Source organism: Lagenorhynchus albirostris, chromosome 20 (genome assembly GCF_949774975.1).
Source record: "Lagenorhynchus albirostris chromosome 20, mLagAlb1.1, whole genome shotgun sequence".
NCBI lineage: Eukaryota > Metazoa > Chordata > Mammalia > Artiodactyla > Delphinidae > Lagenorhynchus > Lagenorhynchus albirostris.
In genome coordinates this window covers 1,505,146-1,531,131 of record NC_083114.1, presented here as the reverse complement: position 1 = coordinate 1,531,131, position 25,986 = coordinate 1,505,146, and the positions used below count along the sequence as shown (strand labels likewise).

Here is a 25,986-nt window from a genome sequence, read left to right as displayed (position 1 = left end):
AGAAGTGAGTTTGTTTAGAGAGATATGCACACATTCCTCAGGCAGAATGCAGTCCCTTTCAGAAGGTGAGAGCAGCGCTGGGGTGTGGCGTTTTAGTTTCTCTGGGCTGGGTAATTTCATAGGCTAACAAGTGCGAGGATTATCCCAATTATTTTGGATAAGGGGCAGGGATTTCCAGGAATTGGGCCACGGCCCACTTTTTGTTCTTTTATGGTCAGCCTTCGAACTGTCTTGGTGCCTGTGGTGTGTCATTTAGATGCTAATGCATTACAGTGAGCATATAATGAAGCTCAAGGTCTACTGGAAGTTGAATCTTTTACTATCTTGGGCCTGATTGGTTCTAACCAGTTTTTATTGTATCCTCAAAGGCTGTGTCATTCTTTTGATGGTTTTGCTCTGTTCCTTCATTCCTGTTTCAGGAGGAACAACAAACTTCTATCTTTATGACAGGAGGTAGTTTTGCAACTTAGAAGGAGGCTCCTACCCACCCACAGTCACTTGGAAATAGCTGTGCTGGATCCTTCACATTTCCGTTTGAAAGAGATGGCTCCCAGGTTCTTGAGAACGACATTCCTGGGTCATAAATTTGACAAAAGACCTATCTAGTCTTCAAAAGAATTTATATACATTTCAAAGAGATGTTACCAAACTGAACTTGCATCTGCTCACCTGATGCACAGCAAAGCCAACCTACTGACACAGGTTTGTGGTGAAATAAAGTACAGCATTTACCGCAGGGCCAAGTAAGGAGAATGGCAGCTCATGCTCAAAAGACCCAAACTCCCCAATGGTTTTCAGGAGGGTTTTTAGAGACAATATTAGGGGTGAGGGTTCAAGGGTGTGTGACCAGCTTGTGACCATTCTTCTGATTGGTTGGTGGTGAGGTAACAGGGTAGTGTTTTGGGAATCTCAATTATCAATTTTTTGGCTCTCACCGGTCTGGGGTCTACGTGCTGGTGGGCAGCATGCAGCTAACTTCTTCCACCTGGTGGGGGTTTTAGTTTCTGCAAAACAGCTCAAGGATACGGTTCAGGATGTTATCTGTAGCCCTTGAGGAGGAACTAAAGGTTCTTAATTTGTTTATGGGTAAACTATTATTATTTTATCTTGCTTGACTGCTTTCCTTTGTTTCTGCATTTTCTTACTTCTCTGATTAAATTTGCTTTTTGGAACTTGGGAAAGCTTAGGAGGCTAAAGCCTTTCTACAAACAAGAAGCAGGGGACACGGGGGTGGGGGTGGGGTGTCTGTCCCATGGAAAGTCCTGCAGGGTCCTGCTTTGTTTCAAAGAAGAGAAAGCACTTACAAGTTTTCTAAAGTAAATACTCAAAGAAAATGGAGGGGAGGGAAATCTCTTATTTAAACTGAGGAAATTAAGCCTTTTATTTTAAATTTGTATTTATCTTTACAATCTACTTCCTGCTTGATGCTCTAAATTCCAAAAATCCATGGGGGAATTGGGGGGGAGTGGAGGGCAGGGGAACTAGGGGAAGGAAGGGAGTCACTAGGCAAAAAAGCATTTGACAAAATCATTCTCACTACAGTTGATCCTCGAGGAGGATGAGTTTGAACTGTGCGGGTCGACTGGTATGAGAGTTTTTTTTTTAATATATAAATACTAACTACAGTACTACACGATGCATCGTTGGTTGAATCCTTGGATGTGGAACCACGGACACAGAGGGCTGATCTTGAAGTTGTAAGTGGATTTTTGACTTTGCAGGCATTGGGGCCCCCAATCCCCAAGTTGTTCAAGGAGTAACTTTATATGCATTGCAGTGCATGACTCCTGGAAATAACAGTGCTTCCTCTCTGAATTGTTATGGATCCCTACTCTCTCATTGTCTTTCCCTGGACTTTTCCGAATCAGCTTTGAATCCATTCACTGTGACATCAGTGACATTTGTTGCAACATTTTGGAAATTGCTTGACATTGTAAGAGGTAAAGTGTTGTAGGTACGTTGAGAACTGAAAGATCAGGAGCTACTAAAGAAAAAAATATTCAATGACACAGTAAGGCAGATTTTATTCAAGGGGGCGGGGATATTTCAGTAGGTGTAGGGACCACTGCCACGGAATCTTGCAGTTGGGGATAGAGATTGGGCTTAACTCTGAACACAGCAGGAGCAGTGGAAATTTATAGCCAAGGAACATGGTGAGGTTGGTGGATGGAAAATTACTAAGAGGAAACATGGGGGGGGGCGGGGGGGTCAGGGTTTCTGACATCACATCAAGTTTCTGATGTGATGTCAGAAACTTGATGTTTCTGGCTAAACTGACCAAGCCTGCGTGATCAGACATCACCGAGGATCGTAGAGGATGAGGATCCAATCAGATATGGAGAATGGGGTGGGGGGTGGGTGGGTGGGGGGTAGGGTTCTATCTAAACTGACTTAGCAGGATTCTTGCTTAATTAAATCCGACAACACAGAGACAAACAGGAAAGTCCAAAAGTCAGGCTTCTGTCAGAGAGAGAACTTTTGTCAGCTCTTTCCCTATATCGTGCAGCCCCTCGGTTTTTTAATTCTTAACAATGGTTTATATTATTGAGCCCTTACTGTGTGTCAGGCACAATGTCAAGTGTTTTAGATATGTCTATGAGTCCTCCCAACAGCCCTGCCAGGCAGATATAATTATCTCCAATTCAAAGATGAGAAGTATGAAACTCAATAAGTGAAGTGACTGGTCTAGGATTCTGTATGTGCAGAATAATAGTGTCGGAGTTGGAACCCACGTTTGTCCTATTTAAATGACCACTGTGCTAACCTGTAAGTAGGACAATGCAAAAGTTAAGTATAGCAACAGAATCCACCTCTAATCCTCCGTCTTCTCGGAAATCCCCGGCCCTTGGCCCGCAGCCCGGGCGGATGACACCATGTCCCCTGGCCCAGGTGAGCAGGGGCACCTCGCCACCGTGCTGGGCGGGGCCCAGCCCGCTGCAGCCAATAGCGCGGGCGCCTCCGGGGGCGGGGCTCGCCCGGTTTCGCGCTCTGACTGGACGCCTCTGGGGCGGGGCTCGCCGGGATGCGCGCTCTGATTGGGCGCTCCTGGGGCGGGGCCGGGCCGGGGCGTTGCGCGCCAGGTTCTGGTGCCTGCCTAACGCGCGGATCACGTGGCGGGGGGCGCGGGATTGCGGGTCCGGACTCCGGTGTAGCCGGCCGCACCGAGTGGCGCGGTGTCCCAGGCTGCACTTAACCGTGGCTCCGAGAAGCGGGGTCGGGTGAGTGCGGAGCGCCTTGCTGGTGCCTGGGGTGAGGGACCCGGCGGCAGTGCGCGCGCGCGGCCCCGGGTCGAGACCCGTGCCGGGGTTGGGGGGGAGCGGTGGCCTCGGCCGCAGCTGCGAAGGCTCGCTGCCCGTGCTGGCGGCCGCGTTGCTCGTGGAGCACTTTAGGTTTCAGTGCAGCGCGTCACCTCGCCACAGTATCCTCACGGCGGGGCTGCAGCCGAGTGCTGTTCTGTAGCCCATTTCGCAGGCGGGGAAGGGAAGGCTCGGAGAGGGCGGCGGGCCTGGGAGCCGCCCTGCAGCCTGCACAGTGGCGTAGCCCGCGCGGTGCCGCTGCACGTGCGGTCGCCCTGCGGGGCGGGCCTGCGCCTGTCTTCCCCATCCCGGCCTAGGAGACAAGCGCTGCCCTGTGGGGTTCTTGGCCCGGGGCCCTGCACGTCGAGGTCCAGGAAGTTAAGCGACCCTTGGTCAGCTTAGGCTGGCACAAACATGCGCTTCAGTCGGGCAGAGTTGGCGGACTGGAAACACCAGTTCAGGTTCTTATGGACTCATAATTTTTTTACTTGAAGGAACATGCAGTGGACGTGGGCGATTGTGCTTTTATTTAGTGCAGTGTCACGGAAGAGAGTTGATTCTGACTCTCACTATTATAAGCCACTTAGCTTCTGAGTCTGTTTCCTCCTTTATAAAGTAGGGAACACGGACAGATGGTAGTTCCCTCAGGAGACTCCTGGCTGGTACCACTTGTGTGACAAAGGCCCAGGGAAGATCTGGGGGCATGGAGAGGCTGGTAACCTTGGCAAGTAAATTCACGTACTTGGACTGTTTATCCCTGGGGTTGAGGTGAGGATCATGCCAGAGGTGAGTGACATTTCTCCAGTGGAAGCACCAACAGTGTAACATAGTAACCGCTGCAGTGAGATGTGTTTTCCTGGGGTGCTCAGCTGGGGTTACTGAGTGGTAGTAACATGGCTCTAAGATCCCCAGGTGTCTTTCATAACAATAGTAGCTGCTGATTTTTGAGTAGTTACTCTGCCTGGCCCTGTCTGAGTGCTCTGTGTCTGGTACCTCATTTAACTCCCAATTAACTCAGAACTGTCGTCCCTGAGTCATATATGAGGGGACCGACAAACAGGTGTCAGCACCTGGGGCTGCACATTAGGAAGTGGGGGCGGGGCTTGAACCCCACAGGCTGCCTCTGCAGTGAGTTCAGCACAGCTCCCCTGGGTGTGGGGTGTGGGGGTGTGGTCTTCACCGTTGGGAAGTGGAGAATGGGAGGGGTCCAGCCCGTGAGATGTCCACCTGCTCTTCCATAAGGAACCTGGATCTTCTCCAATTGGGTTTCTCTAGTTGTTAGTTTCAGACAGTTATTTCTCAAACAGGTGCACTGGGAAATAACTTGTCAGCTATGTACTGTCAAGGTGAGAATCTGTTCTCCCATCCCAGCTCTGGCCTTTGGGCCCTCAGATCTCATCTCCTGTGTCTCTGTTTTGTTCCTGATTTCTGCCCCTCAGCAAGTGAAACCTCTTCCCATCGTAGGGCCTTTGCTCTTGGTGATGGCTCTTCCCCCCATCTCATAAGCTTGGCTCCTTTCCGCCGTTCAGATCTTAGCTCAGGCACCTGCCACGGCCGGTCTGCAGAAGCCCGCCACCCGTTTATTGCCCTCATAACAGTCATCACCCCCTGAAGTTATCCCGCGTATTTCTTGTTTACTTTTTTAGAGCCTGCTTTTCATAAAAGCAGGGCCTCTGTCTTGCTGACCCTAGTATTCTTAGCGCCTAGCTCAGTGCCTGGGATATAGCAGTCACTCAATAAATATTTGTTGAAGGAATGAATGAATCCATTGTAGGCTAATAATAGTGAAGTAAAGCTCCTAAATACCAAAAGCTTATTTTGAATTAAACATAGAATTACTATATGATCCAGCAATTTCACTTCTGGGCCTATACCCAAAAGGATTGAAATCAGGGACTTAATATTTGTACACCTGTGTTCATAGCAGTGTTACTCACGATAGCCAAGAGGTGGGAGCAGCCCAGGTATCAGCAATGGACGGATGGATAAACAAAACATAGTCTATCCATACAATGGACTATTACCCAGCCTTTAAAAGGAAGGAAATTCTGACACATGCTCCAACATGCGTGAACTTTGATGACATTATGCTATGTGAAATAAGCCAAACACAAAGGAGAAATATTCTGTGATTTCATTTACATGACATACCTGAAATAGTCAAATTCATAGAGATAGAAACTAGAATAGTTTTTTTTGTGTGGTTTTTTTTTTTTTTTTGCGGTACACGGGCCTCTCACCGTTGTGGCCTCTCCCGTTGCGGAGCACAGGCTCCAGACGCACAGGCTCAGCAGCCATGGCTCATTGGCCCAGCCGCTCCGCGGCATGTGGGATCTTCCTGGACCGGGGCACGAACCCATGTCCCCTGCATCGGCAGGCGGACTCTCAACCACTGCGCCGCCAGGGAAGCCCTAGAATAGTTTTTAACCCCAGGCTGGAGGAGAAGGGAACAGAGTATGTTTAATGGGGACAGAGTTTCTGTTTGGGAAGATGGAAGCGTCCTGGAGACGATGGTGGGGATGGCTGCACGACAGTGTGAGTGTATTTAATGCCACTGAACTGTGCGCTTACGTCACAGTTCAAAAAAGATGAGAGAAGTTCAAGGTGTACTGTTTTCCAGCCAACCTCCAGACTCGAAGAATAGATGGTAAGTATGTCTTCCCTAAATATAGTATCAGTTAAAAATGATCTTCCCTCTGATCTAAAAAAGCACAGTCTCAGGATCTTTGTCTCACTTGTTTGCCAGCTATCTGGGTGTCCCTCAGCCCTGACAGGCTGGCACATGAACTAACCGTCACATTCAGGATCTTTGCTTTCCTTACTGTAGTTTAGAATGCCCCAGGATATAATAGATTATATCTGTAATAGATATGATTGATTTAATTGAAACAAGTCAAAAAACCTTGAAGTTATTGTTTGAATAAAGAATTCAGGCTTCTTCGTGGTTTAAAAAAAAAAAGCTTAATTAGAACTCAAGTTGGGTGTGGACTGAGCACTCCATTTGGGGGATGACTTGACCTGAGTGGGAACAGGATACACGGTGGAAAACTCCCCCACGGGGTTTCAGTGAGAGCAGGGGGGCACTGCCCGCCTAGGAGGGGGCGCCGGCCACACAGAGAGCCCTCCCCAAGGTCGAGAAGGAACTGGGACTCCGAGTTTGCAACTTGGGTAAGAGAAGGGATTGCAGAGAGGGCAGAGGGCCACAGGTGGTGACACTGAGTGAGACGAGCGAGACCACAGCTGGAGAGCAGAGAGCAGTTTCTCCTGAGCAGAGCTGGTCTGAGTGCCTCTCAGGGACGGTTGTAGATCTGACTGTCCTGGGGGGAGGGCGGGGAGAGGGGGCTCCAAACGGACTTCAGTTACTTGGTGGTTGAGAAATACCTGCTCTGTGTTGCTTGCCACCTTTGAATCCTCTTTGACCTTGAGTAGTCGGTATTTACAAGAAGCTTTTCTCTGAGATTCTAGGACCAGAGGGCCTGTTTTGTCTCTTGTGCTTTTTCTGTGGGTTTGCCACCTGCTGAGGGCACGTGGGAATCCGGGCTTGGGTTAGGAGGAGCTGTGGGCAGGGTGCCCAGAGCACCCACGTCTCTCCACTTCTGGCACAATGTGGATGAGGCCCCGGCACGGTGGCCTGTGCTGCCTCTGCTGCTGAAGCATTCGTGGCATTTAAGTCCCAGCACTCACTGTTGGGTTTGTGGGAGTGGCCGTATTTCTAATCATGCTGTGCTCGTGTTAAAATAACGGCTGCTTCAAAAGTCCCAGTTAGGGATTTCCTGGTTAAAGTTTACTGATGGTGTCTTTTCAGTAGCTCTCCCAGAGATGGAGGAGGACCCCTGTGACTGGGGAACTATTAGCCTATTTATTTACTGGGTATATTTGTCTAGCAAATTATACTGTCTGTACTTGTGTAGGAAAAACTGTGCTCTTTCTGCTGTGTCTCCCCTTTACTCTCCCCACTACCAGTCACAGCACTTCTGACACCAGACAGTTCCTTACCCAGCACTCCTGCCACACCAGCTGGTGTCTTAAAATTGAACTCAGTTCTGACACTAACCAGAGTTAGCACAGACCACACAGGTCAAGTGTTCCGTCCCAGCAAACAGCCTCCCCCGGCCCACTTCAGGTGCCGTTGCGAGTACTGGGTCCCCAGGTGACCCACAGCTTCTGTCGGGCTTGCCTACAAATTCGAGGCTCCCAGCACCCCCTGGACTGGAGCATTTGCTAGAGCAGCTCACAGAACGGAGGGAGACACTTACATTCGCCGGTTTATTAAAGGATGTGATAAAGGACACAGATGAGCAGCCAGATGGCTAGAGAGAGGCACGGGGCAAGGCCGGGGAGGGTCCCCGTGGAGTTGGGGTGCATCACCCACTCGGTGTGGAATGTTCACCCACCTGGTTCGCTCCCCGAACCCCGTGCTACTGGGATGTGATGGGGGCTTCTTCCTGGAGGCCTGATGGATCATTAACCCCATTTCCAGCCCCCTCCCCTCTGTGGAGGAGTTGGGGCCGGCCGTGCGGGTGCTGCAAATTCCAAGCTTCCCTGGTCTTTCTGGTGGCCAGTGCCCATCCAGGAGCCCGCCTGGAGTCGCCTCATCAGGACAAAAGATACTCCCATCACCCAGGGAATCGCGGGGGTTTTAGGAGCAGAGACCTATATATATATTATATATATTATGTATACACACCCAGTGCTCCGTCTGGTGTCCTCTCCTCCAACAGCCTCCAACAGTCCAGACTGAGCCCGCCCCCAGCTCTAGTCCTTGTGGCTCAGTTATCCACCTGCATTTAGTGCGCTTGCTCTGTTTCCTGCTCGCCTCCCCCGGTAAGCGCCACGAAGGTTCGGCCCGTTTGGTTCCCACTGTGTTCCCAATCCCAATGCCATGGCTGCTGCAGGCCTCCATCAAGTAATTGTTGAGGGAAAGAATTTGAACTGAAAACTTACCTAATTCATGGAGAGCACTGAAAAGCTGCCAACTACTGATTAAAGGAGGGCAGTTCCTGTAAATATTTAAGCTCTCACTTGAGCAGAAATACCACTGAGCTCACATGCTCGTTCTTTGTGGGAACGTATGTTAAGACACACGCCTGTCCAGTTGGCTGTACTGCAGTGGTGCCGAATCCAGGCGTGTGCCTCTGACTGTGGTCTTTACGGGAGGCCTGGGTTCCAGCCAGCACGCGCTTTACCTGCAGCCCCGGCGGCGGGACTCTGGGTGTGTGGAGTGTGAGCTGGGGTTTGAGTCTGTCCTCCGTGGCCAGCGGGCTCTGCAGCCCTTGGCTAAGATACTTTCCTGAGTCTCATTTTCAGTACTTGAAAAATGGAAGGAATAATAAGCCAGCAATTCACTTGCTCACTTGGCAAATATTACTCCTGTGTGGCTGTGCCTGGTACTGTGGGAGATTTTTTAAAAAGTAACCCTCAGTCCTTGCCTTCAAGGAAGCTGGCTTAGAGCTAAGCCACAACTAGGATAAGTTCAGCTGTGAAGAGGGGATGTCTGGCTCCGTGAGGCTGGTTTGGCCTCGAGGCAAGGAGGGTGGGTCTCCTGATGAACCAGCAGGGAGCCCTCGTGGTGGTTCTGCAGCAGAGTCCTCGTGGTCTCCAGGTGGTTCTGGGGGCAAGGCTAACACGTGTGTCAGTACTTTGGCGACTCAGGAACTGACAGGTGGTACTGAGCTGTGACTGAGGTTTTTTAATTATTTATTTTTGGCTGCATTGGGTCTTCGTTGCTGCGTACAAGCTTTCTCTAGTTGCGGCGAGCAGGGGCTACTCTTTGTTGCCGTGCACGGGCTTCTCATTACAGTGGCTTCTCGTTGCGGAGCACGGGCTCTAGGCGCGCAGGCTTCAGTAGTTGTGGCGCGCGGGCTCAGTACTGGTGGTACACGGGCTTTAGTTGCTCTGCGGCATGTGGGATCTTCCCGGACCAGGGCTCGAACCCGTGTTCCCTGCATTGGCAGGTGGATTCTTAACCACTGCGCCACCAGGGAAGCCCCAAGCTGTGACTGAGTTTAATGTTGGAAGTTTTCCCATTTTTAGGCGACTCTGAACCAGCGCGATGGCGACTCCCGTCAACGGAGCCCCCGTGGATGCCAACTTGTGGTCCTCGCATGAGAAGATGCTGGCGCAGCCCCTGAAAGATAGCGACGTGGAGGTGAGACTGCGGGTCCTATCGGGTGTTCTGGTGTTGGAGGCCCTTGTTCAGACCTCTAGTTCTCACTAGAAATAAACCGTGCTCGGGACAGCCTTGTGGTTCAGGTAAGAGGGTGGATTTATAGGCAGTGGCTGCAAAGTGGCTAAAAGTCCTTTGAGGGTAAATTTAGATATTTGAGTTTCTGCGAAGTGCAGAGCACTGTGCTGGCTGCTCCCGAGGAAAGGGGGACCGGTCGGTCATTGAGATTTGACCTTACATTTTTCCTTACATTCAGAGGAGTATTTCTTATTTATTTATTTATTTATTTTTTGCGGTACGTGGGCCTCTCACTGCTGTGGCCTCTCCCGTTGCGGAGCACAGGCTCCGGACGCGCAGGCTCAGCGGCCATGGCTCACGGGCCCAGCCGCTCCACGGCATGTGGGATCCTCCCGGACCGGGGCATGAACCCGTGTCCCCTGCATCGGCAGGCGGACTCCCAACCACTGCCCCACCAGGGAAGCCCCAGAGGAGTATTTCTAGAAGCGTCTTTTATTTACGTATTTTTACAACAGCTTTATGCGTGAGAGGAGTGAATGCACTTACCATACAAGTCACCCATTTAAAGTACACAATTCAGTGGTTTTTAGAGTACTCACGATCACTTTTAGAACATTTTAATCCCTCCAAAAAGAAACCTCAAACCCATTAGCAGTCACCCCATCCACCCCCCAAATTCCCAGCCCGAGGCAACCACTGGTCTATTTTCTGTCTCTGTGGATTTATCTAAACATCTTTTATTTTAAGGAAGGGGAGCAAGGTTCAGGAGGGAAAACTTGGTGAACTGTAGGGATGAAAAGAACAAGATGGTATAGAATTTAAAATTCTGGGGATATGTGTTTTAAGGATCATCTTCTCTTCCATCGTTTTGTTTTCCTTAATTCATTTTCTGTTAATTCCTTCCCAGGTGCTAAAAGCTTTGAGGAAGATTTCCCCTGTTCCTTAGGTGCTGTGGGAATCACCTTAGTCCGGTTATGCTCGGCTTCTGAGGGCAAAGTATGAGTGTGTAATAGCGTCTCTTCTCTTTACTGGGTTATAGCTTTGATCAGAGCGAAACGTTCAACTGAAACGTCCCAGTGTTCAGCGCCTGTTTTCTTCTCGTCAGGTTTACAACATCATTAAGAAGGAGAGTAACCGGCAGAGGGTCGGCCTGGAGCTGATCGCCTCCGAGAACTTTGCCAGCCGGGCTGTTCTGGAGGCCCTGGGTTCTTGCCTAAACAACAAGTACTCCGAGGGGTACCCGGGCCAAAGGTACGTGAGTGTCATCCGGGCCTGCCTCCGAGGCAGTGAATCAGGATGGAGTCTAAAACTGGGGAAATTTCAGAAGACAGCCAGGTTCTCAACAGCGGGGCCTTCTGTTTCCTCTCTTACAATTCCCAGAGGGTGGCAGCACCGATGCTGTCAGGGCAGGATAGTCAGGGTCCATTGGACCGTCCCCCTGGGGCCTTTCTGGAATACCAGCCAGGCCCGAAGGAGCAGCTGCCGGCCGTAGCTGAACCTCCCGAGGAATGTCAGTGCTTAGTGGAAGGTTGTGTGGGGAATCGCCTCCGTAGCAGGAAGGGGACCCCGAAGTGAAAATAACCTCTCATCCTAGAAAGCGTTTCAGCATTTTAAGTGCTGGGTTTACCTACCGAGTGATTTCCGTCAACTCCTTCACCCTGAGAACCACAAGAAGTCGTATTCATTTCTGGTTTTCATTACAGTCATGGTGAGGCAAAGATGGTGATTCCAGAATTAACACGAGGTTTTTGCAAATTTGTACACTTGTGTCCCAAAGGACACGGAAAAGGGAGGGTCACCTTGGAGTGGAGATGCCATGCTACACTGATTAGAGGGTCAGCACTTTTGGCCTCCGATGCCCAACCCCCTGGGAGGGGCAGGGTGGGGCAGCCAGAGGGCAGTGGTTGTGGGTCACACACCTCCCTTACCTAGTCCCACGCGTCTCCTTCATTAAGCTGTTCCCAAGGTGAGTCCTTCATGATAGACCAGTGATCATAAGTAAAGCACTTTCCTGAGTCCCGAGTTGTTCCAGTGAATTATCGAACCTGAGGGGGTTGTGAGCACCCCAGAATTTGTAGCCACCTTGGGCAGCAGGGCGGGTGGCCTGGTGACCGGGGACTTTCTCTTGACGTCTGAAGTTGGGGGTAGACTTGTGGGCCTGAGCCCTCAGCCCGTGGGTCCGTGCTGACTCTGGGTGGTCAGTGTCGGAACCGAGTGGAATCACTGGACACCTAGTTGGTGTCCGAGAATTGGCCGTTGATGTTGGAAAACCACACACACTCCAAACCCCAGGCTGCCCCGGGGGTTCTGGCATTTCCAGCTGACCTTGTAGAAAATGCTTCGGTGCCTCTGCAGAGAGGTGTGGCACAGAAGCCTTGCTGCTTCCTGCTGGGGCTGAGGGCGCCGTGGCCACAGCAGTACCCCCCACCCCAGCCCTGTTCCCATGGCGACATGAGTGAGGGGCATCCGCTCTCCGGAGGGTCAAGTCGACCGTGGCTTGGATCCCAGGCCAAAACCGAATCCCTAGCCCAGAACAGAATGGGGTGTGCGGGCAGGTGGGAGTGTGTGTGGGGGCGGGGATGGAGGGGAAAGTGGGGGTGGGGAGGGACAGCAGCCGGGGCCGCGTTGCCGCTCCCTGAGCACTCGCTGACTGTCTTCACCCCCGAGCCTCATTTTCTCGCATTTTAGCAGCGCGAAGCATGGTCACACACCCTCATTTTTAGGTATCCACAGCCCGACCACAAAGTAAGCATGCTCACCCCTTTTCAGATAAGGAATTGGGGAATACGTGAAGGAGGCTGCTCCAGTCTGATGGGCCCTGTTGCCACGTGGCTCCTGCCACAGCTCCCAGCTGCCTCTGTGGGAGACTTGCAGTGACCTCAGATCCCGTCCTGTCTTTGCTCCCCTGGAAAATGGTGCAGCCTGACATCCTGCCCGTCCACAGCTCTGTCCCTGGCGTGGGCTGCTCTCCCGCAAGCTGTGGGAGACCAGGCCCTTTGGGTCACAGAGCAGGGAGTATGAGGCAGAAGCGACCCTCCAGATCAGTCCGGGAAGCCCCTTTCAGCTGTAAGACTAGTTCTGTGGTTTTCAGTTCCTTCCCTGAACCACATAAGACTGTCGTTAAAAACTCAAATAGGTGTGTAGATAATTAACTCATTTATTCATGGTAAAATACTCTTTTAAGAGGTGATTATTAACCATTTTCATGTTTTGTTAGTAAAGTCAGTTAACCTTTTGGAACGTTATTAGTGTTCAGAGTTAATATTTGAAAACAATATTGATCTAGCATTAACGGCTGCCTGATACAAGTTGAAAAACAAAGTTCTGGTTTTTATTTTCTATCACAGTTTTATTGAGGTGTAATATGCGTGCCGTTCAGTCCCCCCAGGTAAAGTGTTCAATTCTGTGGACCCCAAGAGTATGGTAGAAGGGTATCGGGGCTTTGTCCCATTCCTGACACAGCTCCCAAATCCCTTGAGCAGCTTTTGTTACTCACGATGAGCCCTTCCCACCGAACCTAGTGTGTGTTAAGGGGGTGACACTTGGTGGCCCCTCGAGCGCTTTGGGATGGGGGCTGGTGGCCTGACTGGAGAGCTGGAGACCCAGTCAGTCGTGGCAGCCGATCTCACCGGTCAGGCCTCATAGTAACCTGAGCAGCGAGGCTTGGGGACCGTCCTGCCTGGCGGACACATCAAGGTGCTGGGAGGGTGGTGCCTGGGGGGGAGCGTGGAAGCTCCAAGCCCCTTCCCCATACCCTGCCCATGCATCTCTTCATTTGTCCTGAGTTGCATCCTTTATTTTTAAAGTTTATTTTATTTATTTATTTTTGGCTGCGTTGGGTCTTCGTTGCTTCACGCGGGCTTTCTCTAGTTCCGGCTAGCGGGGGCTACTCTTTGCTGTGGTGCACGGGCTTCTCATTGTGGTGGCTTCTCTTGTTGAGGAGCACGGGTTCTAGGCGCACGGGCTTCAGTAGTTGTGGCACACGGGCTCAGTAGTTGTGGCTCGTGGGCTCTAGAGCACAGGCTCAGTAGTTGTGGCGCACGGGCTTAGTTGCTCCGCGGCATGTGGGATCTTCCCGGACCAGGGCTTGAACCCGTGTCCCCTGCGTTGGCAGGTGGATTCTTAACCACTGTGCCACCAGGGAAGCCCCAGTTGTGTCCTTTATAATTAACCGGGAACAGTAAGTAAAGTGCCGCCCTGAGTTCTGTGAGTCCTTCTAGCAATTGCTGGACCTAAGGGGGTGTTACAGGAACCCCAGGCTCATCACACGGAATGGGGGGGGCCCGAACCTTGCAGGTCCTGTAGGTCTGGCGCTAACTCGGGGCAGCTAGGTCAGAACTGAACTGTAGGGCAACAGGGTTGTCAGAGCTGGTCGGTGTGAGGAAAAAGCCCACACGTTTGGTGTCTGAAGTGTTCTGAGTACAGACCTCACATTCCCCCTCTTTAGTGTGGTAAAATACGCATACCGTAAAAGTTACCATTTTTAAGTGAAAACTTCAGTGACATTAAGTACACTCTTGATATGGTGACCATCCATCTCCAGAACTTTTTCATCTTGTGGAACAAAGCTCTGTACCCATGAAACAGTAACTCTGGCCAACAGGCACACGCCAAGACGTTCAGCATCACTAACCATCGGGGAAATGCCAATCAAAACCACGGTGAGATACCACCTCACACCCCCTAGGAGGGCTACTATCAAAAAAATAAAATGACAGTTGTTGGCGAGGATGTGGAGAAACTGGAAGCCTCGTGCTCTGTTGGTGGGAATGTGAAACGGTGCCGCCACTATGGAAAACAGTGTGGAGGTTCCTAAAAAAAACTAAAAATAGAACTATCATATGATCCAGCAATCCCACTCCTGGGTGTTTAGCCAATAGGGTTGAAAGCAGGACTTCAAATAGATATTTGTACACCCATGTTCATTGCAGAATTATTCACAAGAACCGAAAGGTGGAAGCAACCCAAGTGTCCACTGTTGGATGAGTGGATACACAAACTGTGGTCCATCCATACACTGGAATGTCCTTCAGCCTCAAAAAAGAAGGAAATCCGGGGCTTCCCTGGTGGCGCAGTGGTTGAGAGTCCGCCTGCCAATGCAGGGGACACAGGTTCGTGCCCCGGTCTGGGAGGATCCCACATGCCGCGGAGCGGCTGGGCCCGTGAGCCATGGCCGCTGAGCCTGCGCGTCCGGAGCCTGTGCTCCGCAACGGGAGAGGCCACAGCAGTGAGAGGCCCGCGTACCGCAAAAAAAAAAAAAAAAAAAAAAAAAAAAGAAGGAAATCCGGACACTTGTTCCAACATGGATAAACCTTGAGGACATTATGCTCAATGAAATAAACCAGTCACAAAAAGACAAATACTGTATGATTCCACGTAGATGAAGTTCCTGGAATTGTCAGAACAAAGTAGAACTGTGGTTTCCAGGGGCAGGAAGCGGGTGGGGAGCTGTTGTTCAGTGGATACAGAGTTTCAGTTCTGCAAGATGAAAATGTTCTGGAGATCTGTTACACAACAATGTGAACGTACTTATCATGTAACACTACTGAACTGAATGCTTAAAAATGGTTAATAAGATGGCAAATTTTATGTTATGTGGTTTTCACTATACTCAAGAAACGTATATACATTTAGTTTAAAATTTTTAAAGCTGTTTGTGACCACAAGGCCTAAGTGTTAAAAATTTCTTCTGGATTGAGTTATTACAAGTATTAGTATACAAATAATAAAAAATACAAATGCATGATAAATTTTGATATGGAATTACTCAACCAAAAGTAAAATTTTATTAGAATGCAACCACTGTTCCCCACCCCACCCCTGTGAATTGACTCCTGTGGGCACCTTACATAGGTGATCACACAGCCGTGACAGTGTCCCTAAGGTCTGTCCGCCCCTCCTCACAGATGGCCAGACACAGTCCCCTGGGCGCTGGTGGAAGCTGTCGCGTGGGTTCAGGGTGTGTGTTCTCACCCTTGCTCCTCCGTCCTCAGTGCAGAGGTGGGCTGCGTGGGCCCACGTCCCCTGCCTTCCCTGCAGGTACTACGGCGGGACGGAATTCATCGATGAGCTGGAGGTCCTCTGTCAGAAGCGAGCGCTGCAGGTCTATGGCCTGGACCCCCAGGGCTGGGGAGTCAATGTCCAACCCTACTCAGGTAATCACCACGTCCAGACAGGCCTGGGCAGACCCCTTCCTGCCAGCCTCCCGGGGATCCCGCTGGGCTTGGGGTCTTCCCCTGTCGCCCTCGGCTGCTAGCTACACGAGCGCCTCCCGGGCAGCCCCTGTCTTTGAATGTCCCCACCAGGGGCACCTGGGGCCAGAGGAGTGCATCGCGGCCAGGCCTGTTCTGGCCACCCTGGTCGACGGCCTTGTGGGCAGGAGTCATCGCACCTCCCTGGTCTGCCCGCTCCAGGCTCCCCCGCAAACTTCGCGGTGTACACAGCCCTGGTGGAGCCCCACGGCCGCATCATGGGCCTGGACCTGCCCGACGGGGGCCACCTGACCCATGGGTTCATGACCAACAAGAAGAAGATCTCTGCTACGTCCATCTTTTTCGAATCTATGCCCTACAAGGTACAATGCGTCTCTCCGCAGCTCCACAGCCTGTTCTCAAAGCCTCCAATGCTGGGCGCGCCCATGGGAATACGGAGCTTCATTCCCAGGCACCTCAGGGAGTACCCCTGTCACTGTCCTTTCCCTGCCCTGGGGACCCTCGGGCGCTCAGGGCTCGCAGGGGATGGAGCGCTAGGGGCTGAGCTGAGGCGCAGGGAGACGGGCGGGGAGGCGACTGACCACGGCTTTCAGCCGCAGTCGGGGTGCTGGCTGGTCCAGAACCGGGGGGGCGGTGACAGCCAGACCCCCCAGGGTTGGCCCCAGCACACAGCCCTCCACGCCGGCCGAGTCCCTGCAGGTGGGGGGGCTAGAGCCGGGGCTGTGCGGCCACCCACGCCTGGCATGGTGAGAGTAGCCTGTGTCTACACCCCCGCCCCTGCCGGACCTGACTTCAGCCAGCTGCACCCAGTACCCGCCTGTGCCCGGCATGGGACCAGCCCTCGTCATCATAAACAGTGTGGTCAAAACCCGCATGTAAGGTTGGTGGGCTCGCGGAGGCGTGGCGGCTTATGAACAGGGATGACCAGAGTGGGGTGGAAAGCAGGTAACCTGCATCGTGGCTTGTGGTGCACAGGGTGCTGCTTCCTTGTGTCTGGACCCGCCTCCGGTGTTTCTTGTCGAATGGCCATTCCTGGTCATTTCCACGTGCCCCGCCACCCACCGAGCCACGGCAGCCGCGCAGCATTATGCTCGCTGAGCTAACTTTGCTCTTTGAAAAATCCAGCCAGCGGGTTCCCTCCTCTGCCCGCCGGGCTGCCTCCCTGCCAGGCCCCTCCCCAGCCCCTGCCCTCTCTGCGGGACCGTCACCTCCCAGCAGTCGCCCCACACAGACAGACAGGAACCGCAGCAGGAATCTCTCCTCTCCACTTCCTGTTGCTGCCCTGTGACGAACGCCTGTGAATCCTTCCAGGAGCTGTTGTATTGTTGAATTTTCAAGATACAAAAAACCTTTTTAAAAAATCCCACAAATTTAAAAAGCAAAATGTGGAGGGAGAGAGTAGCAACAGATTGTGTTTTTTTGGTAATCAGTCTCTTTTAAAACTTTTTTAGAATTATGTCCAATTTTTTTACTGTGGGTCAGCTGTTGATTTTTTATTAAGACAACAGTTTCTTCACCCAGTTCAGGTGACTGAGGAGGAACCGGTTCACGCCCTTGAAACAAAGCCCCAGACCAAGCCCCAGAGCATCCTTCCGTCGGTCCCAGCGACGTCTCACACAAGCTCTGTAACTGTGCTAAGCTGCAGGCGCCTTTTTCATTTGGAAAGGGCGCCCACCCAACCTGAATCCTCCCTCTGCGGGGGCAGGGGCTTCCAACCACCTCCTCCCCAGGGGCTCCCAGGCCCCTGAAGTCTCCCTACAGCGACCCCTCTGTGGTTATACCCACTCCCCAGCACAAGTGCTTTAACACAACTTTAATAAACTGAAATTACTAAGAAATGAGTTCCCCCCGACCCCCCGAAAAAAAAGGTGTTGTGTTTTACATGCTGCACATGGATCCGTGGTCTGTTGGGAAGGGATTTCTGTGTATGGGGTGAGGTCGGTGCCCCGGTGACAGGTGGGCACCCACCTGGCCTAGTGCCGCGACCGGAAGGCCTCCTTCCTGCAGGGCACCCCCGTCCTCACCATGCGGGTGGCCTTCCAGCACAAGGGATTCTGCTTCTGGGCTCAGTACTGTCTGTCAGATCGTCCTGCAAGCACACGCTGCCTTAATTACTCTTTTTAGGTGTTTTTAAGTTTTTCTCAATAGTGCTTTGTGCAGAGGTCTTGTTCATCTTTTGTTAAATATTTTACAGTTTTTCAAAACTAATGTAATGATACTATTAAAATTTTGTTTTCTATTTTTTCCTGCATACACACACACACACACACACACACACACACACACACACACACACACACACACACACACACACACACACACACACACACACACACACACACACACACACACACACACACACACACACACACACACACACACACACACACACACACACACACACACACACACTTTGTTTTCCAGCCCTGTAACCGGGGGCCTCAAGTCCTGGTTGGCAGCGAGGGCAGCAAAGAGCTCTGGGCAGGTGGAGGGAGTCCTCTTACCCTCGACAGCCAGGCAGGAAGAAGTGGCCCAAGCCCCCGTCTCCGTGCTGTCCACAGGTGAACCCCGACACCGGCTACATCAACTACGACCAGCTGGAGGAGAATGCCCGCCTCTTCCACCCGAAGCTCATCATCGCAGGTGAGGAGCCCGGCGGGGCCCCAGCCTCTCACAAACAAGCTTGTGTGCTGTTCCCACCCTGTCCTCATTCCCTGCTGGTTTCTGCCGCGCAGCTGAGCTGCTTGGGTCTGTTTCCTTTTCTGTCAGGACCATTAGTCCTGCACTGTTCCCCAGAAGCATCTGGACATGTTGGCCCCTGCCTAGTTGGGCTGCTAATGGCCAGGGGCCGCCCCAGCCACGCAACACAGGGGCAGAGAGCAGGGGGTCGCCTTTGGCACAGGCGGGATTTGCAGGCGTCCCTCGTTTCCATCCTCAGGCCTTAGAGGGGGCAAGGCCAGCTTTCAGACATCGTGCCCAACCGAGGCGGCTCTGCTCTCGAGCTGACTCAGTGTCACCCTTGCCGTCTCAGGGACCAGCTGCTACTCCCGGAACCTGGACTACGCCCGGCTGCGTGAGATCGCTGACGACAACGGGGCGTATCTCATGGCCGACATGGCACACATCAGTGGGCTGGTGGCGGCCGGCGTGGTGCCCTCCCCCTTCGAGCACTGCCACGTGGTGTCCACCACCACCCACAAGACCCTGCGGGGCTGCCGCGCCGGCATGATCTTCTACAGGAAGGGTGCGCTCCTGGCGGGGCCAGGGCTGCCTTTCTTCTTGGGGCCCACAGTCGGTTTAGGGAGCCGGGAAGACTGACCCAGATGCTGTAAGGAGCAGGAAGCCCTGAGCACAGCTGTCCAGGTCCGGGGGAAGGGGGAAGGGGAAGGGTGTCCTGGGGGCCAGCGTCCTGTGGCTCAACTTATCCTGTTGAGTGGAAGATGTTGGGGTGACAGGAGGGTGTGCGTGGCTGGCGGGGCTCTCAGAGACCTCACGGTGCAGCGTTATTTTGGTGAACTTACTGTAGCATGTTTCTCCCAGAGAAAGACTCAATAATCAAACCATAAGACACTGATGTGTAAACCATGGTAGGAGTTTGTCGTTTGAGTGAGGAATTTTTCCTCCCCATGATGGAGCCTACGTGCGTGTGTCCCCTTATTTGGGAGTCCCATTCCTGAGAAGCAGGATTAGGGTCTCATAGTCTCCAGTCCCAGTGCACTAACCTCACGTCAGCAGAGAGAACCCCCCTCTGGTGACCGCATCTCTTTTTACCCCCTGCGGGACCCCCTTGCCCAGCCGCTGGCCAGGACTGGATACACCATGTGCCCACTGGGCTTCTCAGGGCCCTGCTGCCTCTGTGCCCCTCAGAGGCCCCTCCTCAGTTGTGTTCAGGTTTCTGAGGCAGGCGGCCTTTCCCACCTGCTGGGGAGACGTTTGTTTTCCCCACTGTATGTTGGTGATATTCGATTGACCCTCCAGGCGGAGCAAGTCCTGGCTCTGCCATGGATGTGCTGTGTGATCTTTGGCTAGTTGTGCAGCCTCTCTGTGCCTCAGTTCCTCACCTCCAGAGTAGGGATCATAATAATAGTATCTGTCCCTGGGGACTGCTGTTGTGAGGATCGAATGAATGAATTTAGGGAAACTGCTCAGAGCAGTTCCTGGCTCACAAGAAGCTCCATGGAGACACCGGCAGCTCTTATTACTGGTCCTTAACTTTTCTCAGAAAGGAAGCTTCTCCGTTTCTGGCCAAATGAGTCACGTCTCCCCTAAAGGAGTCATCTTGGAAGACTGCTCTCTTGGACAGTTCTTTGAGGAAATATGCCCGAGGTGTATTCTTTGTTACTATCTCAGTGGAGGGACATTTTCATCTTTCCTTTCACTTTTTTTTTTTTGGCTGCATTGGGTCTTTGTTGCTGCACGCGGGTTTTCTCTAGTTACGGTGCACGGGCTTCTCATTGCTGCCAAGTACGGGCTCTAGGCACGTGGGCTCAGTAGTTGTGACTTGCAGGCTTTAGGGTGCAGGCTAAGTAGTTGTGGCACATGAGCTTAGTTGCTCCGTGGCATGTGGGATCTTCCCGGACCAGGGCTCGAACCCGTGTCCCCTGCACTGGCAGGCAGATTCTTAACCACTGCACCACCAGGGAAGCCCCTTCCTTTGACCTTTGAAGGGTCAAAGGAAGGGTGGTTCCCCCACCCAGCCCCCCTGGGAACAAGCACCCTCCCTGGCCTGCAGCATTGCCTCCAGGAGTGGGGCCGGGTCTGTGTCCAGGTGGGGAGAAAACAGGGGATCGCCTGTCCCATGTCCCGTGTTGTCTTATGTCCAGGAGTGCGCAGCGTGGACCCGAAGACGGGCAGAGAGACTCGCTACAACCTGGAGTCACTCATCAACTCTGCTGTGTTCCCAGGCCTGCAGGGGGGCCCCCACAACCACGCCATTGCTGGTAATGCAGACCCACCTTGCCCAGGCCCCGTGGCCACACGCCTCGGGCAGCTCCCCCATAGCCCGTCCCCCAGAGCGTGTGCACTGTCTAAGAGGTGCTGACGAGTCAGGGAAGGGGAGCAGTGCATATGTCAGCAGGGACAGAGGTGACGGCCACTCCACTGAGTCGGGCAGGCCCCACCTGAGCCCCTGAGAAACCGCGGGGAGGGGACCTGACAACGGAAGACTGCACAGCCGAAGGAGCACGGAGCAGGCGGGCGGCCCTCCCCTGGTCTCCTGGCCTCCAGGGGAGAGGACGGCGACACCCGTGTCTGACCCTCGGCCTTGACTTTGGGGCCACGCTGGTACCTCCTAGGTCCTATTCCATGATGGCCCAGCAGCTGTCATAGACATACTCCTTCTCTGGTTGTACCCGAGCCTTAGAAAATCTGATGACCTCAGAGCTTTTACTCCGTCTTTGGAGCAGAGCAGTTGGTGGGGGAGCCAGGACAAAGGTGTCCTGTCCCCATTGGGAGACCGTCAGGAGAAGTACCGGTGTATACGAGAAGGGGTGTGGAGGGAGCAGTGAAGGGGGAGTTTTAGGCTCCAGAGTGGGCAGGGGCCGCTCCCCTTACACCCACCCGCTCAGCGCCCTCCAGTGGGGGGATGCCAGCCCTCCAGCCTCTCCAGGCCGTTCTCCACACACGGACTGGGGGCTCCTGTGCCAGGACGTGGGCACGTGGTTTGCATCCTCCTCCATCTCTGTGCCCCTTTAAGCAGCCCTGGGGATCGAACAAGGTCCCAGAGGAGTCTGGGTGTGCAGGTAGGTCAGGCCTGTACCTCTCATCTGGACTCTGCTCTGAAAGGTGCATAATTTGGCATCAAAGCATCAGCAGCTAAGTGATCCGTTTACACACGTCGAGCTTAAAAAGGACATAAAATCCATCTTGCTGGGAACAGCTCTCCCCTGGTGATTTCCTTAGCCCGAGACTTCATGCTGGAGAGAGGCCACCTCAAAAGCACTTGCTCAGAAAGAGAGGTCTGAGGCTTAGCCGGGTAATTGCAGGGTTAAAAGGGATCATTTTGGGAGGAGATGTAACCTGCCGCCCTGGGTGACACTGAGAAGCTGGGAAGCCCAAGTGGAGACGGGTGTTTTTTTGACTCACGGTCTGTCTTCATCTCCTGCCAGGGGTGGCGGTGGCTCTGAAGCAGGCCATGACTCCGGAGTTCAGACTCTACCAGCGCCAGGTGCTGGCCAACTGCAGGGCTCTGGCCGAGACCTTGATGGCGCTGGGCTACAAAGTGGTCACAGGTACGACAGGAACAGAGCCCGTCCCGGCCCTGTCAGGGTGTGGCTGTAGGGTCCTGGCCTGGGCACGGTGGCCACAGCCTTGGGGTGACTCGGGATCCCCGCAGCTCTGTATACACGACCTCGTTCAAACCTCGAGATAGCTTTGGGAATCGCTGGTCTTATTTTACAAATGGGCGTCTGAGGTTCCTAAAGCCACGTGGCAAGCAAGGGGGCTGTGGGTCCAGAGCCGCGCATCCACTTAGGCCACATGCGTCTTTGAAGCCACGGTCATCGCCTAAGTCAGCGATGGGGGTCTAGTTAACCCAGGGATTAACTAGAGTTCAAGGTGAAGATCAGGTGCTTGGAAGATTCCTTGGGTCGTTCCAGAAAGTTCTTCCATATCTCTTCTGCACCACTTTGAAAATACTATCATCCTCGCAGCATTGGGGTTAAAGCACACGATGGCTGGCAGTGTCTGCACCTGACGTGCCCGTCACCCTGTCACCTAGATCGCCCACTGCCCGCTACTCTGAGGCCCCCTCAGAGGGAGCCTTGCGGGTGGACTTAGAGAAAAGGGGCACATTCCCAGATGACGTCATCACCCCAACAGGCTTCGAGGTGCTGCCCTGGCACCTGACAGGTTGGGATGTGGCAGCAGGCCGCCTGGGCTGGTCGTTTGCCCTCAGCCCCCTCTACATCCTCAGGTTCCCTTTTTAAACTACTCTGCTTCTTCTCAAACTCTGAGGCCCTGGGGTATATGGTCTTCAGCAGGTGATGACAGCCCCGCAGGACACGTGGTGGGGGTCACACACCCCCGTTTCTTTGGAAGAGAAAGATCCCTTGGCTCGGCACGGGTTTGGCTTCCATGTGTCTAACCCGGTTTCCAGGTGGTTCTGACAACCACTTGATCCTCGTGGACCTCCGCTCCAAAGGCACAGACGGCGGCCGGGCTGAGAAGGTGCTGGAAGCCTGTTCCATCGCCTGCAACAAGAACACCTGCCCAGGTGAGCGTCCTCAGCCCTCTCCTGTCTGCACCTCTCAAGGCCGATGGTGACTTGGCTCTGGGGACAAGATGTGCAGCGTTGGATGGGGCCAGGCCGTGCTCTCCTGCCCGCCCCCTCTGACACGGCGCTGACCCCGCTGGGGACGGAGAGGGAGAGGGAGGCTGGGGCCTCTGGAAAACCGGCTGCATTTCTCAGCGGGTCGTGAATAAGATGTGGGCGATGCCCCTGAAACCCAGACAGATGCTGCCCTGGTGTCAGGAGCAAGGACCACGTCGCAAAAGGCGGCTCTCCTGATATTTCAAGTAGCGCAGCCGAGGTGTGAGCCAGCGTCCGTGGGCCTATTCCTTTTGCCCACGAGCCCCTTCCCAGTGCCCGACGGTCAGTGGGGAGACGGGTGCAGCCCAGGGACAGAGCCTGTTTCTCTTGAAGGTGACAAAAGCGCCCTGCGGCCCAGCGGACTGCGCCTGGGGACCCCGGCGCTGACATCCCGAGGACTCTTGGAAGAAGATTTCCAAAAAGTTGCCCATTTTATTCACAGAGGTGAGGAGAGGCGTGGACACTGGCCGCGTGGGGCTGTGCGGTCGGGATGAAGGACGGCTCTGCGTCAAGGCTGGAGCAGGGCCGGGAGCCAGAGCATCGCCCAGCAGACCGCGTGGGCTGAGAGGGTGGCGGGCGCGTGGACAGCAGAGCAGTCGGGCCCGGCCGCCGGGGGCACACGGGCAGTGGCGTCTCTCGCTGGTGCAGGGATAGAGCTGACCCTGCAGATCCAGGACACCGTGGGGGTGAAGGCTACCCTGAAGGAGTTCACGGAGAAGCTGGCAGGGGCCGAGGATCATCAGCGGGCTGTGGCGGCACTCAGGGCAGAGGTGGAGAGCTTCGCCGCCCTCTTCCCTCTGCCCGGCCTGCCCGACTTCTAGAGGAGTGCCCGCCCGCCCAGGGACCCAGCGCCCTGGAGGCCCACACAGGCCCTGTTTCGGACTTTGCTTTTTTTACCTTGTTCACAAACCAACATTTGTTTAAGGCTCAGTGTTAGTCATCCTGGGACAAGTTATTAAGGAGTTTAAATGTGAACCTCACTTTCTCACAGCTACGTATAGTTGTTCTGGAAAAATGAAATACAATTTAGCCATTCAGCCTTAATTATCCAGACGGGTGGAGGGCAGGGTTACTGGGAAGACTCCACTCTTAAGAGTCCCTGGGCTTCCCTGACTTGCTGCGGCAGCCAGAAGCACCGAAGTTCGAGCTTGGAAGAGCTGCCCGTTGCTATCTGCTCCCCCGTGGGCACCAAAGGAGGACTCAGTTATAACCGTCACAAACGAGGAGGGAGCGTCCTGGCCCTTCTGCTGTGCTTTCAGTCAGAATCACAAGTTAGACGGGTCTATTCAGGTGCCACCCAGCTCCGTGGGAGGGCCGCTTACAGCACCTGGGCAGGAGGGGGATGTGATCCCCTTCCCCCAGCCCAGGGCAGGCAGGCCAGGAAACCTGGTCCCAAGCCGCTGAGCAGACAACCACCTCCCTCCCGTGATCAGGAAACCAGAGGTCACCTTCCCACAGAAACTTTATTTTTCACAAATCTCAAGTGCAAAACATAGATGACCATTTATAATAAGCACAAATTTTTAACCACAGAATGTCTACAAGAATTATAGCTTTAAAAAATACAACCAATTTTTATATCTCAAAAATATCTCAACTCAAATAAATTAACTTCTTAAAAAGTACACCTCCTACTATTGGTTTGGCATGACTGGTTGAACGCTGGTGCAGCCGCGCCGGGAGCTGCAGGCACGCATGTGGCGTGCAGCGTGCTCTCGCCCTGGCCGCAGTGACCACGGCTCACCCGGTGGGACTCACGCTCACACACGACGCGGAGCATGCAGTAATAATACAGGTTTTCAAAAAATGACAAATACGACGTCCTCACGCACTATGCTTCTCACCGTGGCCTTAACACAGCTGCAGTTGACGCTCCAGCGCAGCGGGCAGGGTGGCTGCCACCTCCACAGCTGTGGAAACAGCCTTACACCCGGGAGCTTGACTCTTCCCCCCGCCCCCGCAGGAGACAAAGGCCACCACACAAGCACTCCCGGGAGGCTAGGCCCCAGACCAGCACTTGATTCATGGCCAAGTGCTCCCTCCTCCCCGCAGCTGAAACCAAACCTCAAAGCACGACGGGCTCAGAACAGCTGGGTGTGCTCCAGCCTTAGCTGAGGCTAGGCTGGTTTTCCTTCCAGCCAGAAGTAGAGATTTGATACTTTTCCTTTTTGCAATGTTAATACCATCTCTCTCTCAAAAATTCCAGTTGTATCAGTTTCTATCACAATATTGGGAAAAAGCCAGAAAGCTAGCTGGTTTGCTTCAAAGCACAAGCCAAGGCACTTTCTTGAGCCTCTAGGGAGATGGGAGGTAAGAGCTGATGCTGGCTTGGGGGGCTGGTGCCTCCGAAGGCTGTCCACATGGACTGATGGACCGCACCAGCCCAGGAGGGCTCCTGCCTGTGCAAAGATGACGTGGGCCATGTGGAGAAGCTGACCGGCCAGGCGCCATCAGGCTGGGAAGGGGGGGGCCACGCGCCCAGCAGTGGTGGAGTGGGTGGCGAGCTGCGTGCGAGATCTTCCAGGCCGCTGGGCCTCCAGGGACGTGTCACGAGCTGCAGCAGCCCTGGCACTCTGGGGAGAATCTATCGGCCATCCTGGGATTTTGACATGGGATTTGTTACTTGTTTGGGGATGAAGTCTGTGATACTTTGCACACAGTAACTGATCTGAAGCAAGAAATTCAGAGCTAGATAGGAAATGGCAGCTGGGCTATCACAGCCCATTTCCAGATTCTACTAAAGGAGTAGGGTCCCCAGGGCCACAGGTGCTAGAAAAGGGTTCAGCTGATGTCTACCGTGGAGCTTCTGGAAATCACTACTGCATAAATGCCAGCCTGGGCAGGTTCTTCTTAACCTGGACTGCTTTAAAAAGGCAGGGTGGGGGCTTCCCTGGTGGCGCAGTGGTTGAGAGTCCACCTGCCGATGCAGGGGACGCAGGTTCGTGCCCCAGTCCGGGAAGATCCCACGTGCCGTGGAGCGGCTGG

At 53.5% G+C, this 25,986-nt stretch overlaps 1 protein-coding gene across 5 annotated transcripts; it reads left to right on the top strand.

The window, feature by feature from the left end:
- The first annotated feature begins 3,098 nt into the window (after positions 1 to 3,098).
- Positions 3,099 to 24,626, top strand: SHMT1 (serine hydroxymethyltransferase 1). Of its 5 annotated transcripts, none has more exons than XM_060135330.1 (13): positions 3,099 to 3,218; positions 9,330 to 9,444; positions 10,586 to 10,731; positions 11,075 to 11,188; positions 15,520 to 15,635; positions 15,894 to 16,054; positions 18,254 to 18,335; positions 18,724 to 18,936; positions 20,516 to 20,632; positions 21,800 to 21,922; positions 22,789 to 22,905; positions 23,335 to 23,445; positions 23,650 to 24,626. In XM_060135330.1, the coding sequence occupies exons 2-13, from the start codon at positions 9,349 to 9,351 to the stop codon at positions 23,820 to 23,822; spliced, it is 1,569 nt and encodes a 522-aa protein (XP_059991313.1). In that variant the 5' UTR covers positions 3,099 to 3,218; positions 9,330 to 9,348; the 3' UTR covers positions 23,823 to 24,626. The 5 variants fall into 5 exon arrangements, with proteins under 5 accessions (XP_059991313.1, XP_059991316.1, XP_059991315.1 ...); XM_060135331.1 differs by having other exon boundaries at positions 3,156 to 3,249; XM_060135333.1 differs by lacking the exon at positions 11,075 to 11,188.
- Positions 24,627 to 25,986: the final 1,360 nt, after the last annotated feature.